We start from the raw sequence: 14387 nt of genomic DNA, 5'->3' as shown, positions 1-14387 counted from the left end.
ATAAGCACTATGCACTTTACTACTGAGTATGCTATAAAATAAGCCCATCTGGCGTAATATGGTTGTTCATGCCGCTCTCTACCTGATCTCTTTCTTGGTTTGTCTCTAGTTAGTTTTATTAAAACTTATCACAGTCCATCCAGATACACATTAATTCACATTTGAGCTCAGATGAGGTTCTAAAAAAAAAAATTATACTTTTTGTCTCCTGAAAAGCAGGCAACATTTCATCAGTATGGTGTTCTGTTAATATTAAAATCACATCCATATGTGTTCTGTATGTATGTTTTTGACATCCACAAAATTATTTCAAGCCCCAGACCACATCCATAAGGTACTTCAGTCCTCAGCCCCACTGGTTCTCATAACGACACAGCTCCCTTACTGTTGCCAGCTCAGGACCCTCCTGTACTAACTGACACCAGGAATGCAATAACTTTACTAAAACTTGGTACTATGGCTAAAACTAGCATTAGAACCACAACATGTGGTCATACACTACATGGAGAGTAGTAGTGGACACATGTATTTATTAGAGAGTGGCGGAACCATGGATGTCTGGGGATTACTAGTTTTCAACCTGGATGGTGAGATGCGACCGTCCAGGCTGAGAACCACTGATGAATGAGCACGAGTGAGTGCAGCATCAGTGAGTAGCGATGACATCATTGAGGTTACCGCAGGTCACTGAGGCTGCGTTCCCAGCCAGGTGGTGAGATCCAGTGAGATCACCGCTAGCACAGTAAGAAAAAGTCTCACGGTGCAGAGGTGAGTTCATCGCAGTTCACCGGTGAAGTCGCCTCTGCACCGTGAGACTTTTTCTCCCTGTGCTAGCGGTGATCTCACCGGAGGGAGGTTTCCAAAGTTCATTGGCCCGGCTGGGAATGCAGCCTTAGTCACCGGCGGTAACCTTGATGAGATCACCGCTAGTCACTGATGCTGCGCTCGCAGCAGCTCATTCATGAGTGGTTCTCAGTCTGGATGGTCGCATCTCACCATCAGGGTTGAAAACTGACATGGATTACGGTGTGGGACAGAACGTCGGAGAGGTGAGGCACATTGTTGTTTTTTTATTTTTGTTTTATTACAGGAGACGAGTAATTCGATGGAATTTGGCGTTAAGTGAGTATAACTGTCTTTGTTATTATTAAATAAAAAAAGGATAAGAATGTTTTGTTTTTATTTCAAATTAAAGACTTTATTCTGGCTGTGTCTTTATTTATATTACAACTATAGGATTAGTAATGGAAAGGTGTCTTACAGGAGCCCCTCCATTACTAAGCCGTGGGCTTGATGTCACCGCTACAGGGCAAGTGGGAAGAGCCAGGCAAAGAGCCAGAAATGGCACATCTAATAGATGTGCATTTTCTGGGCGGCTGTGGGCTGCTATTTTTAGGATGGGGGGCATATCCATGGCCCCTTACCAGTTTGGGAATACCAGCCCCCAGCTGTCTGCTTTAGCAAAGCTGATTGTCAAAAATGAGGGGACCCCACACTGTTTTTTTTAATTTTGTATTTAAATAACTTAAAAAAACAGCTTGGGGACCCCTTTATTCTTGATAACCAGCCTTGCTGAAGCTGACAGATGAGGGTTGCACTGTGACTTTAGCCTGGCTGGTTATGAAAAATACAGGGGAACCCATGTCAGTGTTTGTAATCATTTATTTAGAGCGCAGGCATCTGCTGATGAATATGATGAATACTCGCATCAGCCCCAACCTGCTCTCACTGTTATTAGTGGCAGCAGGCGTAAACTGATGGGAGCAGTAGTCTCATGAGCCGATGCCAGTGACCGGAGGTAAACGTTTTACGGTTGATCCCAGCTGCGATCTCACGCTGTCATTTGATGCTGTAATGATTTTACCGCAGGTCAGAAGCAGTGTTTGCCACAATGTCATGCATGTGACAGCGCAACAAACACCCAGCATTTGGGGGCTGAACCCGAACAGTAACACAGACTTCCTGGTGAAGTCCGTGTTCAGTGTCTGTGCCCAAACAGTAGTTGTTCGGTACGGATGCTGAACTTTATTGTTTAGGTTCGCCCATCTCTAGTGTTTATTAGTGAATTCCCATCTGTACCCATTTGTCCCCAGTGTAAAACCTACGTTCCCTCGCCCCCCCCCCCCCGGTTTATTATATCTGACCCCCCGCCATGTTGTCTGCCTTTACTAACATGTGACAGAATGCCTGGCTGCGGGCCGGGTGAAACACATGCTTGTATTATGCTCCAGGTGGCTCCACCCATTGTGCTCATGACCCTCTGGTGCCGCATCAGCTGATCGTGGCGTCGATGGTCACGTTGGCCGGTGGGGTGGAGTCTCTTGGCAACCTCCAAAACAGGCGCACGACGTGCCACGAACACCCCCACTCCCATTGGTCGCCCTCTCTATTAATACCCTCTCCCCTTTGGATGACGTCACCCCCTGACAAAGACAGACGCCGAAACGTGCATAGGGGATGGACACATCCAGGGTACATACATAGTGTGCATCAGATATTTATATGTGGCTTTGATTTGCTATTGACGGCGTCACTTCTAGTACTTACACCTTGCTACTTTACATATACTATTGATAGCTGCGGTTATCCTTCACATGTTGTTTGGCACAATGCACCTTACCCACATCATAGTCCTCATTCCTGATATTTGCACATATTATTTCCTCTTTTGATTGCTTTATTTATACTCTTTTGATTAAAATAATGAATCATTTTCACCAATGGTTATCTAGCACAAAGGCGCTTTATTACCCTTGATTTGTATTTATCTTGTGCAATACTATGTGAAACATATTGCAATCTTTTCTGTCCCTTATGGTGCGTCCCCTTTTTTCTTGTATCCTCCCTCCACCCCTACCTCAATTGCTGTCAATCATAATTTATTAAATACATAATTATCTAATTATATATTGGACTCTCAGATTCGCGTTTTCCTTTGTTCCTTCACAATTGTAATAAGCAGAATGTACTCATTGAATTGTGTGCAGACATTGAGCTGTGATGGTACTACATATAAGGGTAATTTTCAGCCTTGATGAGCAGAGAACGACAGGAGGATGCTGTGGTTGGAAAATTTCCCACCTGAAACAAAAGCAAGCAGCAAATGTGTGTCAAATGTGCTCTGCTTTGTGCAAAAATAAGCAAAGTTGGGCAATGATAGCGAAATACTGTGCAGAATATATTACATAAAAGTCAATTTCAAGGGAGATGTTAAATTCATGAATAATGAGAACCAGCACCTGATATGGTAGGTCAGTGCAGGGCCCATGGTTCCTGGTGGGGCCCACTATGCCCAAGTTTCAACGCTTGGTGGATGTGTGCACTTTGCGTAGTGAGCAGGTTCTATGTAGTTGCAGCGCCCCAGAGCCCTGATCGTTGCAGTAATGTCGCTCTTCCACCAGGGGGAGTGATATTACGTCTGATGGTACTAAAGGAGTTCATCTGACCAGGTATCACAGTCACACACCACACTTCACACTCCAGTGCACCAGGGGGAGCCTTGCTCCTATCTATTAAGGCACTCCTCACACATGGGTAAAACTGGTGGGTTGGATAGGAAGTTAGAGAGTCAGAAGCTGCCTGGGTTTGACCCAGAGAAGACCTGTCAGGCAGACAGGGGGAAAGGAGGAACATCTGTGCTGCAGACAGAGGGTCCCTGTCAGGGGTGGGATCCTGACAGAGGCCAAGCAGGAGATAGAATGTTACGGAGCCACGCCTGCACCTCATTGCGGCAGCATCCTAAGAAAGGACACGAAGCGAAGTATATTGTGGAGAGTGAGAAACGAAGTCACAGCACAAGGAGATAATACCGGGAGGAGTCTTGCCCCAAGATCGGCAGCCGGAACACCGAGGGAGTAATTGACTCTACGTATTACTTCAGAGACCGGCAGGACAGTCAATTCCAAGTTGGCTGCCCGACCTTAATACCTAGGAAGACACGGAGGCAAATTGTGGGAGAGGGGCGACACTAGGGTCCCTATAAACAAGCTCCAGGCCTACCCCATCATACGGGTTGTCCTATCCATACCATCTGGGGGACAGAGAGAGAGAGAACATCAGAAACATCCACGACAGTTGTGAGGACTATCCCGTGGTGCTCAGCAGGGAGGTACTACAACACACAGGCGCTAGTAGGAAGGCTACTGATTTCCACCTGCAAAGGGAACTCTGGATGTGCCTTCGGACCGGCCGGACTCTGCCAGCCCTGTTAGCAGTGCTCTGGATTGCGGACTCTGAAGTCTTCAGTAAAAGGTAAAGAGACTGCAACCTTGTGTCCTCGTTATTTACCGCGCCCTACACCATCACCATCTACTCTTCTGGGAAGCCCTGGGGGTATACTTCACCTGCGGGAAGGTACTCCATCTAGCTGCCATTCCATCACCCCAGTGGACCCCTCAGCAGCGTCAGTCATCCTGACTGAATACCACAGGTGGCATCACGAATACCGTACAAACAACAACATTTCCCCTTTTATTGGGCGCCCCTCAAAGGGCCACGGGCTGGGTCGGGCCACCCTGACATTCCCCACAGAACAGAAGGACCCGGTACCGAGTACCCCATTGCCCTGACGTGGGGGCGCTCCATAGTCAGCAACTGAGCTTTAATCAATCAGGACAGCGCCACTCAAGAGCTTGACCCCCATTTCCAACCCCCATTGACTCCTGCACTGTCATGGCAGCTTACCAAAGGCCCCCATGTCTACTATTTTTGTGAATGGGCTTCATAGGAGATCGGCAATTTTAGTACACAATATTGCAATTTATTGTACAAACAGTCAAGTGATCCCCGGTTTAAGCCCCTTGGGGGAGGGGCAATTAAAAGTGTTAAAAATCAAAAACATAAGTTCATATCAACCTCTTTCTTAGAAATTAAATAAAATTTACAAAATAAAACAATATTTCATATTGCCGTGTGCGTAATTGTCTAAATTACGGTAATAAAATGTCTTAATCTTAATCCCATACAGTGAATGGCAGAAAATTAAAAAATGGCAGAATTGCTGATATTTGGTCATTTTGCTTTTGAAAATAAAATTGGAATAAAAAGAGATCAGAAAGGTGAATGAACATTAAACTTGTAAGAACAAAATCTTCTACTCGTACCAAAAAAATCGAGCTCTGATACAAGTCTATTGACCGAATAGTAATTGGATTTGTGAGGATTAGTCTTTACAGGTGATGAGATGAAGTGTTTTTTTTAACTATCTACAATATATGTGAAGGTTTATGATCTCCCCTTTGATTCATCGCTAGATTTGTCCCTTTTTTCTGTTGGATTGTTTCGAGCCTTACGAATAAACCTAAGCATGAATAGAAGTATACCGTTAGCTGTTGAGCTGACTCTCGCCTTCCTTATTCTTCCTTTTGTTTGAAAAGTAAAGAACTTATAGCTCTTAGAGGGCAAAGAAGAAAAATGAAAAGCAAAGAGAGGCTCATTGAGACTTGAGCAAGGGCCTCAATAAGCCTGGAAATGGCCCTAGTTTTACAAGATATGAAATGAGCAAGACAAGTAGCAAAGCCATCAAGAAAATGTTGGGGTGAATCCATGAGGTCATACGCAACCTCCGCTTAATGGAAGAAGACTCCAAGGGTGTACACATTAATGGAGAGGGATGAAAGTGAGAGTAACAAAGACTGACCTGGAAAATGTTTTGTCTATACTCAGGTCTGGGGATACGAGAAAAGTATTAACCTCTGTGAAGTTTAGCATCAGGGAAGTGATGGCAGATAAAAATACTGTGCAGAAGTTTCTATGTAAAAATGTAAAATGATTGTGTAACCATGAGAAAGAAATAAAAATAATGTGTGCAGGATATATGAAAGCTAAATTTGTCATTTACTTCTCCATAATATGTGCAGTGTAATCAATAAGTATAATAAGTATTCCTGCCTCCCTATGCAAAGCTCCAAACAGTGGTGTCACCATGAGACGTGTTAAATGATGAATTCAGTTGTTATATATGGGATAATCTCAGCCTTAATATTCCTTCTCATCTTTTTTTTGTTTACTCATCTCTAGTTTTCCTTTCTCCCTTTTTATTGTATCATACTTGAGATAAGCAGATAGTGGTGAACGAACGTGGACTGATAAGGTGCTGTTGTGCTAACCGGGTGTCTTCCGTGTGCTCGAAAAATATGTTCGAATCCCCGCGGCTACATGTCTCGCGGCTGTTACCTAACTGTTGCTTGTTGTCTAACAAACAGGCAATCCCCGCATGTGTTGCCGTTGTCTAACATCCATGAGACATGCAGGCAAGGGGACTTGAGCATATTATTCGAGCATGCCGAAGACACTCGGTTAGCATCTGCACCTTAGCTTATCATTATAAGTTGAGTCATCTCAGTATAACTAGTGGCTTCACCGGTTCATGACATGACTGTTTTACTACTGGAGACCTAGGTAATGCAGGATAGTAACACACTATATTATAAAAGGCCTCCATACACAATAGATAGCTGTCGGACAATCATTCGGCTATCGTCTCTTTTTCGACACCACCATACACAAGAATGCCCTCAATTGTTTGCTATGAGGAGTCTGGTAGAACATTGTGTTGGTGTAGACTATAAGGAAATTTACATTTCAATGGTCGGATACTTCTCTTCTCTGAAATCATGTGTCAGGGAAGAGTCAGAGGTCCAAATACACATTAGGTGGTTGGCCGATCTTACCAAAATCGGTGGATTCGTTCAACTTTCATCTAACTTGTACAAAGGGTCTGTATGCCGCTGACCGGTCACAACTTGTTCTACGTATAGTAGAGGGGTCTGGATTCCAACACTTCCAGGAACAACTAAGATAGAGCTGAGATATTCTGCTGTACGGTTCATGCTAAAAGTATAGGAAGGCAGTGTGCCTCCATCAAAATGTTGTTCCAGGGGAACAGTTTTCTAAATATGAAATACATGACTATAGTTGAAACCCGAAGTTTCCATCCACTATATAAAAAGACACATCTGCATGTTTTTCTCAATATCTGACACGAAATCAGAAAAAAACTTTCCCATGTTAGGTCAATTAGGATTACAATAATTATTAACCCCTTCACCCCCGGAGCTTTTTCCGTTTTTTCATTTTCGTTTTTCGCTCCCCTCTTTCCCAGAGCCATAACTTTTTTATTTTTCCGTCAATTTGGCCATGTGAGGGCTTATTTTTTGCGGGACGAGTTGTACTTTTGAACAACATCATTGGTTTTACCATGTCGTGTACTAGAAACTGGGAAAAAAATTCCAAGTGCAGTGAAATTGCAAAAAAAGTGCAATCCCACACTTGTTTTTTGCTTCGCTATTTTGCTAGGTTCACTAAATGCTAAAACTGACCTGCCATTATGATTCTCCAGGTCAGTACGAGTTCATAGACACCTAACATGACTAGGTTATTTTTCACCTAAGTGGTGAAAAAAAATTCCAAACTTTGCAAAAAAAAAAAAAAAAAAAAATTGCACCATTTTCCGATACTCGTAGCGTCTTTATTTTTCGTGATCTGGGGTCAGGTGAGGGCTTATTTTTTGCGTGCCGAGCTGGCGTTTTTAATGATAGCATTTTGGTGCAGATACGTTCTTTTGATCGCCCGTTATTGCATTTTAATGCAATATCGCGGCGACCAAAAAAACGTAATTCTGGCGTTTCGATTTTTTTTCTCATTACGCCATTTAGCGATCAGGTTAATGCTTTTTTTTTATTGATAGATCGGGCGATTCTGAACGCGGCGATACCAAATATGTGTAGATTGGATTTTTTTTTTATTGATTTATTTTGATTGGGGCGAAAGGGGGGTGATTTAAACTTTTATATTTTTTTTATTTTTTTCACATTTTTTTTTACTTTTTTTTTTTTCACTTTTGCCATGCTTCTATAGCCTCCATGGGAGGCTAGAAGCAGGCACAACCCGATCGGCTCTGCTATGTAGCAGCGATCATAGGATCGCTGCTACACAGCAGAATTACAGGTGTGCTGTGAGCGCCGACCACAGGGTGGCGCTCACAGCTGCCGGGGATCAGTAACCATAGAGGTCTCAAGGACCTCTATGGTTACCATTTAGAAGCATCGCCGACCTCCGATCATGTGACGGGGTCGGCGATGCGCTCATATCCGGCCGCCCGGCCGGATGCGGTAGTTAAATGCCGCTGTCTGTGTTTGACGGCGGCATTTAACTAGTTAATGAGCGCGGGCGGATCGCGATTCCGCTCGCGCTCATTGCGCGCACATGTCAGCTGTACAAAACAGCTGACATGTCGCGGCTTTAAGGTGGGCTCGCCGCCGGAGCCCACCTTAAAGCGGGGGTTCTGCCAGCTGACGTACTATTCCGTCAGCTGGCAGAAAGGGGTTAATATTTGCCAAATGCCAGAACAATGAGAGAGAGAATGTTTAAGGCATTTTTATTACTTACTGCAAAGTCAAAAGTTTACATGCATTTCATTAGTATTTGGTACCATTGTCCTTAACCTGAATGACTTGGGTGAAACGTTTAGGATTTCATTCCACAAGCTTCTCAAATAGTTGGTCGGAATTTGGACCTATTCCTCTTGACAAAACTGGTGTAAAGGTACCTTCACACTGAACAACTTAACAACGATAACGATAGCGATCCGTGACGTTGCAGCGTCCTGGATAGCGATATCGTTGTGTTTGACACACAGCAGCGATCAGGATCCTGCTGTGACATCGTTGGTCAGAGCTAGAAGGCCAGCACCTTATTTCGTCGCTGATCACCCGCTGACATCGCTGAGTCGGCGTGTGTGACGCCGATTCAGCGATGTCTTCACTGGTAACCAGGGTAAACATTGGGTTACTAAGCGTAGGGCCGCGCTTAGTAACCCGATATTTACCCTGGTTACCATTGTAAATGTAAAAAAACCAAACACTACATACTTACATTCTGGTGTCTGTCGCGTCCCCCGGCGTCCACTTCCCTGCACTGTGTCAGCGCCGGCCGGCCATAAAGCAGAGCACAGCGGTGACGTCACCACTCTGCTTTACGGCCGGCGCTTGCACAGTGCAGGGAAGTGGACGCCGGGGGACGTGACAGACACCGGAATGTAAGTATGTAGTGTTTGTTTTTTTTCACATTTACACTGGTAACCAGGGTAAACATCGGGTTACTAAGCGCGGCCCTGCGCTTAGTAACCCGATGTTTACCCTGGTTAACTGGGGACTTCGGCATCGTTGGTCGCTGGAGAGCTGTCTGTGTGACAGCTCTCCAGTGATCAAACAGCGACGCTGTAGCGATCGGCATCGTTGTCTATATCGCTGCAGCATCGCTTAATGTGACGGTACCCTAACTGATCCAGGCTTGTAGGTCGCCTTGCTTTAAATACAAACCTGTATGTAAATGTCTGGTTTCAACTGTAACTACACAAGGTCAATGTCAGGAACCAAATGGAAAACATGACACTAATGTAAAAAGAAGCCCTGGCAGGGTAGAGAATGTCAATTGCATAAGATCAAACAATTTATTTCCCTTCCCTTTTTTCTTTAGTACATGTGATAGAAAAAAGCAAACAAAAAATCCCTAGCGTGCACGTGTGTCTGAGGTGAGGTGAATGTGGGCTACCATAACCTGAAACAAGGAACTGACAACGAAATGTAGAACATGTCAAGTTGTGGATGAAGTCGTAGAGGATTATAGAAACAAGAGATTTTGTTGCATAACAAGGGTATGTGTACACTATGTCTTTTTTAGATGGAACCTATCTGAAATCCACCTGAAAAAACACTGTAGACTCGCAGAAAAAATGAACATAACGCACAGTACGCAAAAACAACATTGCTGTGCACATATCCACTCCTTTGTTGCGTCTTTTAACTGCTTTAGGTTCGGAAACTAAGAAGCTGTTGTTTATTCTTCGGGCGGTTTCCGCTACTTGCTAGTTATAAAGCCTAAGATAGACAAAAAATGAACATATACCCTGTAATAAATAAGTAAACGTAATAGCACATGTAAATAACACAGGGTACTTAGTAAATTCTGCTTTAGATTAAAAAAAAAAAGAAGTGTAAAAGCCATCCCACCATGACAAGGTGTTCCCAGTTGGGACGGTAAATAGAATGGCCAGCTCAAAATCCACAAAATCCACTCGAGGGTTTGGACTCCCTTTCTTTAAGCTGGGCATTCTCTCTTTGAAACTGAAAGGTAGAAGATACAGATTAGATATTATAAAAACTTTTTGACATTGAGGGTGATCAACAAGTGGAACAGGCTGTCATCAGAGGCGGTGAGTTCTCCTTCAATGGAAGTCTTCAAACAGAGGCTGGACAGCCATCTGTCTGAGATGGTTTAATGAATCTTGCACTACAGTGAGCAGGAGGTTGGACACAATGACCCTTAAGGTCCCTTCCAAATCTAGCATTCTATAATTCTGCTGTCGTTGGACAACATTGAGTTTCAGCTCCCTCCAAAGATTTTCTAATGGATTCAGATTTGGAGACTGGTTTGGGGACTGGCTAGGCCTCTCCAAGACTTTGAAATAGTTGTTAGGGAGCCCAATGCTCTTACTGAGGTAAGGAGGTTGTTGGTCAAAATCTTGCCATACATGTCCTGTCCCCTTTCCAGAAAAGCAACCCCAAAATATGATGTTTCCCCAACATGCTTCACGGTTGTGACGGTGTTCTTGGGGTTGTACTCATCCAACATGGCGAGTGGAGTTGAAACCAAAAAGTTGTATTTTGGCCTCATCTGACCACATGACCTTCTCCCATGCCTCTCACTGGCGAACATCAAACGGGCCTGGACATGAGCTGGCGTGAGCAAGGGGACCTTGCGTGCCCTGAAGGATTTTCATCCACGAAGGTGTAGTGTGTTACTAACGGTAATGTTTGAGACTTTGGTCCCTTCTCTCTTCAGATCATTGACCAGGTCCTTCTGTGTAGTGCTGAGCTGATTCCTGACCTTTCTCAGAATCATCCTTACCCCGCGAGGCGATAGGTACTGCCATGGCATTGACTTCTCTGTTGACACTGCTATGTGGTTGTCAAAATTTTATTAGTAGGGGTTTGTGCTGAGCATAAAAGTATGATGGCGTCCACATGGATGTTATTACTGGGCCAGTGCAACTTTGATCAATCCTTCCATATGGGCACTGCAGGGTTGAATTTCTTAATGGTGGTATCACTGTGTAGCGGTAGCGACCATTGTGTAGTCTAGTGGTTGCATTCAAAATATGGAGATTGCATTGCTGTTTCAATAGATAATTATGACCTACGTAAAACGGAGACTGTGGTAAATGAAGTTTTTGCTAGGGCATTTGTGCTTTTGCTGAATAAAACCATTTTGGTGACTTTCGAATGGTGGTTAGCTGCAGTAACTACTGTGAATGATCAACACAATAAAATGTATGGGGAAACTCAGGATTTGGGTGGAGTTGGGTTTTTCATGTCTACATTGGTAACAATCTGTTTGGTCTTTTCTGTAGGAGACAGATCATCGTGTACACCCAGAATAACCATGGAAGGAAACCAAAACTCAGGCACTTTACCAGGGCAGTCTCTTGTCCTGAATTGCATTGTGCGGCTCTGTGACCTGGAATTACCCAATGTTACTTGGTGTAAAATAGTGGAACAACAGTGTGAGCCCTTGAGCACCAGAGATGGGATCTACTCTAAGCTGGAGGCCCAGAGAGAAGGCAGCACTGTCTATGTTCTGAAATTTGACTCTGTACAAATTAACGACACTGGATATTATCATTGTAAAGCCAAGTTTAAGAATCAGGAGGTAATAGGCCGCACGGTAGAACTTAATATTTTGGGTGAGTCCTGTAGGTTTTCATTGTAATCATGCAAACTGCAAATTATATAAGCTAAAAGGCAAATGCAAAGGGGGGTTTGGTTTCTTCTCATGGAGACACCAGCTGCCGAAGGGAAACTGATAGGCCATGATCCTTGGAAAAATGTATGCATATTAGAAGAATGAGAGCTTTCTCTCTCGTGCCACCTATTGAAGTGGTACCTTCTGGAGGAGAACTCATTTGCATACACTTTTTCCCATATAGAATCACCTTACCTATAACACTCTCTACAAGGAGGAATATCTCCTTAGACCCAACGTCAAAGTAGTCCTAGCCAACTGACACCATGTTGTGCACTGTCAAGGTGGAAAGACAACTAATGTATCTATTCTTATCAGTGAATATGGCAGCAGCTTCTGCCCTGACCCCAAGAACTGAAGCCACAAGAATAGTTGTTTGAGAGCAAAAGGTTAAGGGATTGATCGTGGGGTACCAGAATTCACTGTGTGGGGCCCCACATCAGTCACAGCACAATTCCATATTCCCCTATTCTAGGTTTTTTAGCTAAGATGCGGAATTTTCCATTTCCCAGCTGAAGATCTGATTGATCAGTTTTACACTGTAAATCTTTCACTATTTTTTGTTTTTGTTTTACTGTGTTCCCTTGTCACAAAGACTTCTCGGGACACAAATTCCCATAAGGGTTACAATTTCCAGACAGGGGATTGTGTTGCCATCAAATTCTGTTTCACCCTGCAACCCCTGGCTCTACTTCTGTTGGAGGAGAACCGAAGCAGACTGAGCTCTCAGTTCCTCTAAGGTGGCAGCCCGGGAGGATACTGGGAGAATACCGGCACTCACAAAGCTTTGTTGCGGGGATTCCACCGATCCCCGACTCTCCCTGCACCTTTCTGTCCAGAGGGATAGGGGAAAGTTCATTGGAGTGGGCTGCCATACGCCACATTCTTGTTCACTTTATTGTGTGGCACTGCTCACATTTTTTGCTCACTTGGATTGACAGCTCACGCTCTGCTATTGAATGTATCTTCCTTATGATATCATTCTGGTTTGGCTAATATCCTTTAATCTTCTGCCACATAAAAAGAGATAAACATTATAAATAGCACATGGTACTGTAGATGGGGCCCAATTACATGTTTTTAAAGTTATTATAATATATATTATTAATAATATAATTTATATGTAATAATATAATATAACAATGTAATACAAAATAATAAAATAATTATATTATATATTAGTTATATTATTGTAATAGTATTATATAATTAATATATAATATATGTATATGTAACATATTTTTATAATATAATAATATATCAATATAATAATAATATATTATAATATTATTATTCTTTTAATATTATTTTAGGAATTACATTTGTTATTTATATTATTATTAATATTATTATATTGTCAATATGTACTATAATATAATAATATAAGAATAATATAATAGTGTATTATATTATTTATATTAGTATTATATTAGCTATTGTATTATATATCAGTTAATTATTTTAAATATTGTTATATCATTAATAATAATAATAATAATAATATTAATAATAATAATAATAACAACATTACAATTATGTATTATATATTAATTTCATAAATAAATAATCTTTATATAGCGCTAACATATTCCGCAGCGCTTTACAGTTTGCACACATTATCATCGCTGTCCCCATTGAGGCTCACAATCTAAATTCCCTATCAGTATGTCTTTGGAATGTGGGAGGAAACCGGAGAACCCGGAGGGAACGCACGCAAACACGGAGACAACATACAAAACTCTTTGCAGATGTTGTCCTTGGTGGGGTTTGAACCCAGGACTCCAGCACTGCAAGGCTGCTGTGCTAACCACTGAGCCACCGTGCTGCCCATAATAATGATAATATTTGTATTAATATTATTATTATATTCACTTTTATGTTATCTAAGCTATTATATTGTTTGTACAGTGACAACAATTTGTCAACCAATTTTAATTTCTTATGTACAGTATTTTTTGACACATGCAAAATTTGGCAGTATACTTTGAGAAAAAATGTCAATTTTCAGTATCAGTTTTGTCAGTTTTGTCATTTTTTCTCTTACGCTTTATTTAGTTGCTGGGGAAGCAAATACCATATATACTTGAGTATAAGCCAAGATTTTCAGCACATTTTTTAGGCTAAATGTGCCCCTTTCGGCTTATACTCGAGTCATTGTCCCAGGGGGTCGGCGGGGGGAGCGGCAGCTGTCACATACTAACCTGCTCCTGGCGTGGTCCCTGCATCTCCGATGGCCTCCGGGCGCCAGCAGCTCATCCTGTGTTCAGTGGTCACGTGGTACTGCTCATTAAAGTAATGAATATGGACGTGACTCCACTCCCATAGGGGTGGAGCCGCATATTAATTACTTTAATGAGCGGTACCAGTGACTGCTGAACATAGGAAGAAGCTGCGCCTGGAGGCCATCGGAGATGCAGGGACCGCGCCAGGAGCAGACGAGTATGTGACAGCTGCCGCTCCCCCTCCCCCCGCCTGTAGGCCGGGCCTTATTCGGAAATCTCCTGTGAAAAGCCTTAATTAACCTTGAGGCTGAGAGGTCCACAGCTTTCACCTAGGAATTGTCCTCGGGACCGAAACCCTTCCAG

At 42.9% G+C, this 14387-nt stretch overlaps 1 protein-coding gene across 1 annotated transcript in view; it reads left to right on the top strand.

Moving 5' to 3' along the window:
- The window catches only part of LOC143815009 (B- and T-lymphocyte attenuator-like), a 47481-nt gene that overhangs the window by 10782 nt on the left and 22312 nt on the right, over positions 1-14387 (top strand). The window contains exon 2 of the mRNA XM_077293783.1: positions 11411-11743. Within this exon, the coding sequence (XP_077149898.1) occupies positions 11411-11743 (333 nt within the window). The remainder of the gene's footprint in view (positions 1-11410; positions 11744-14387) is intronic.

The sequence above is a fragment of the Ranitomeya variabilis genome, chromosome 3, assembly GCF_051348905.1.
Source record: "Ranitomeya variabilis isolate aRanVar5 chromosome 3, aRanVar5.hap1, whole genome shotgun sequence".
In the NCBI taxonomy this organism is placed as follows: Eukaryota; Metazoa; Chordata; class Amphibia; order Anura; family Dendrobatidae; genus Ranitomeya; species Ranitomeya variabilis.
Note: the sequence above shows the minus strand (reverse complement) of the source record. Positions and strands in the feature narration are given on the sequence as shown.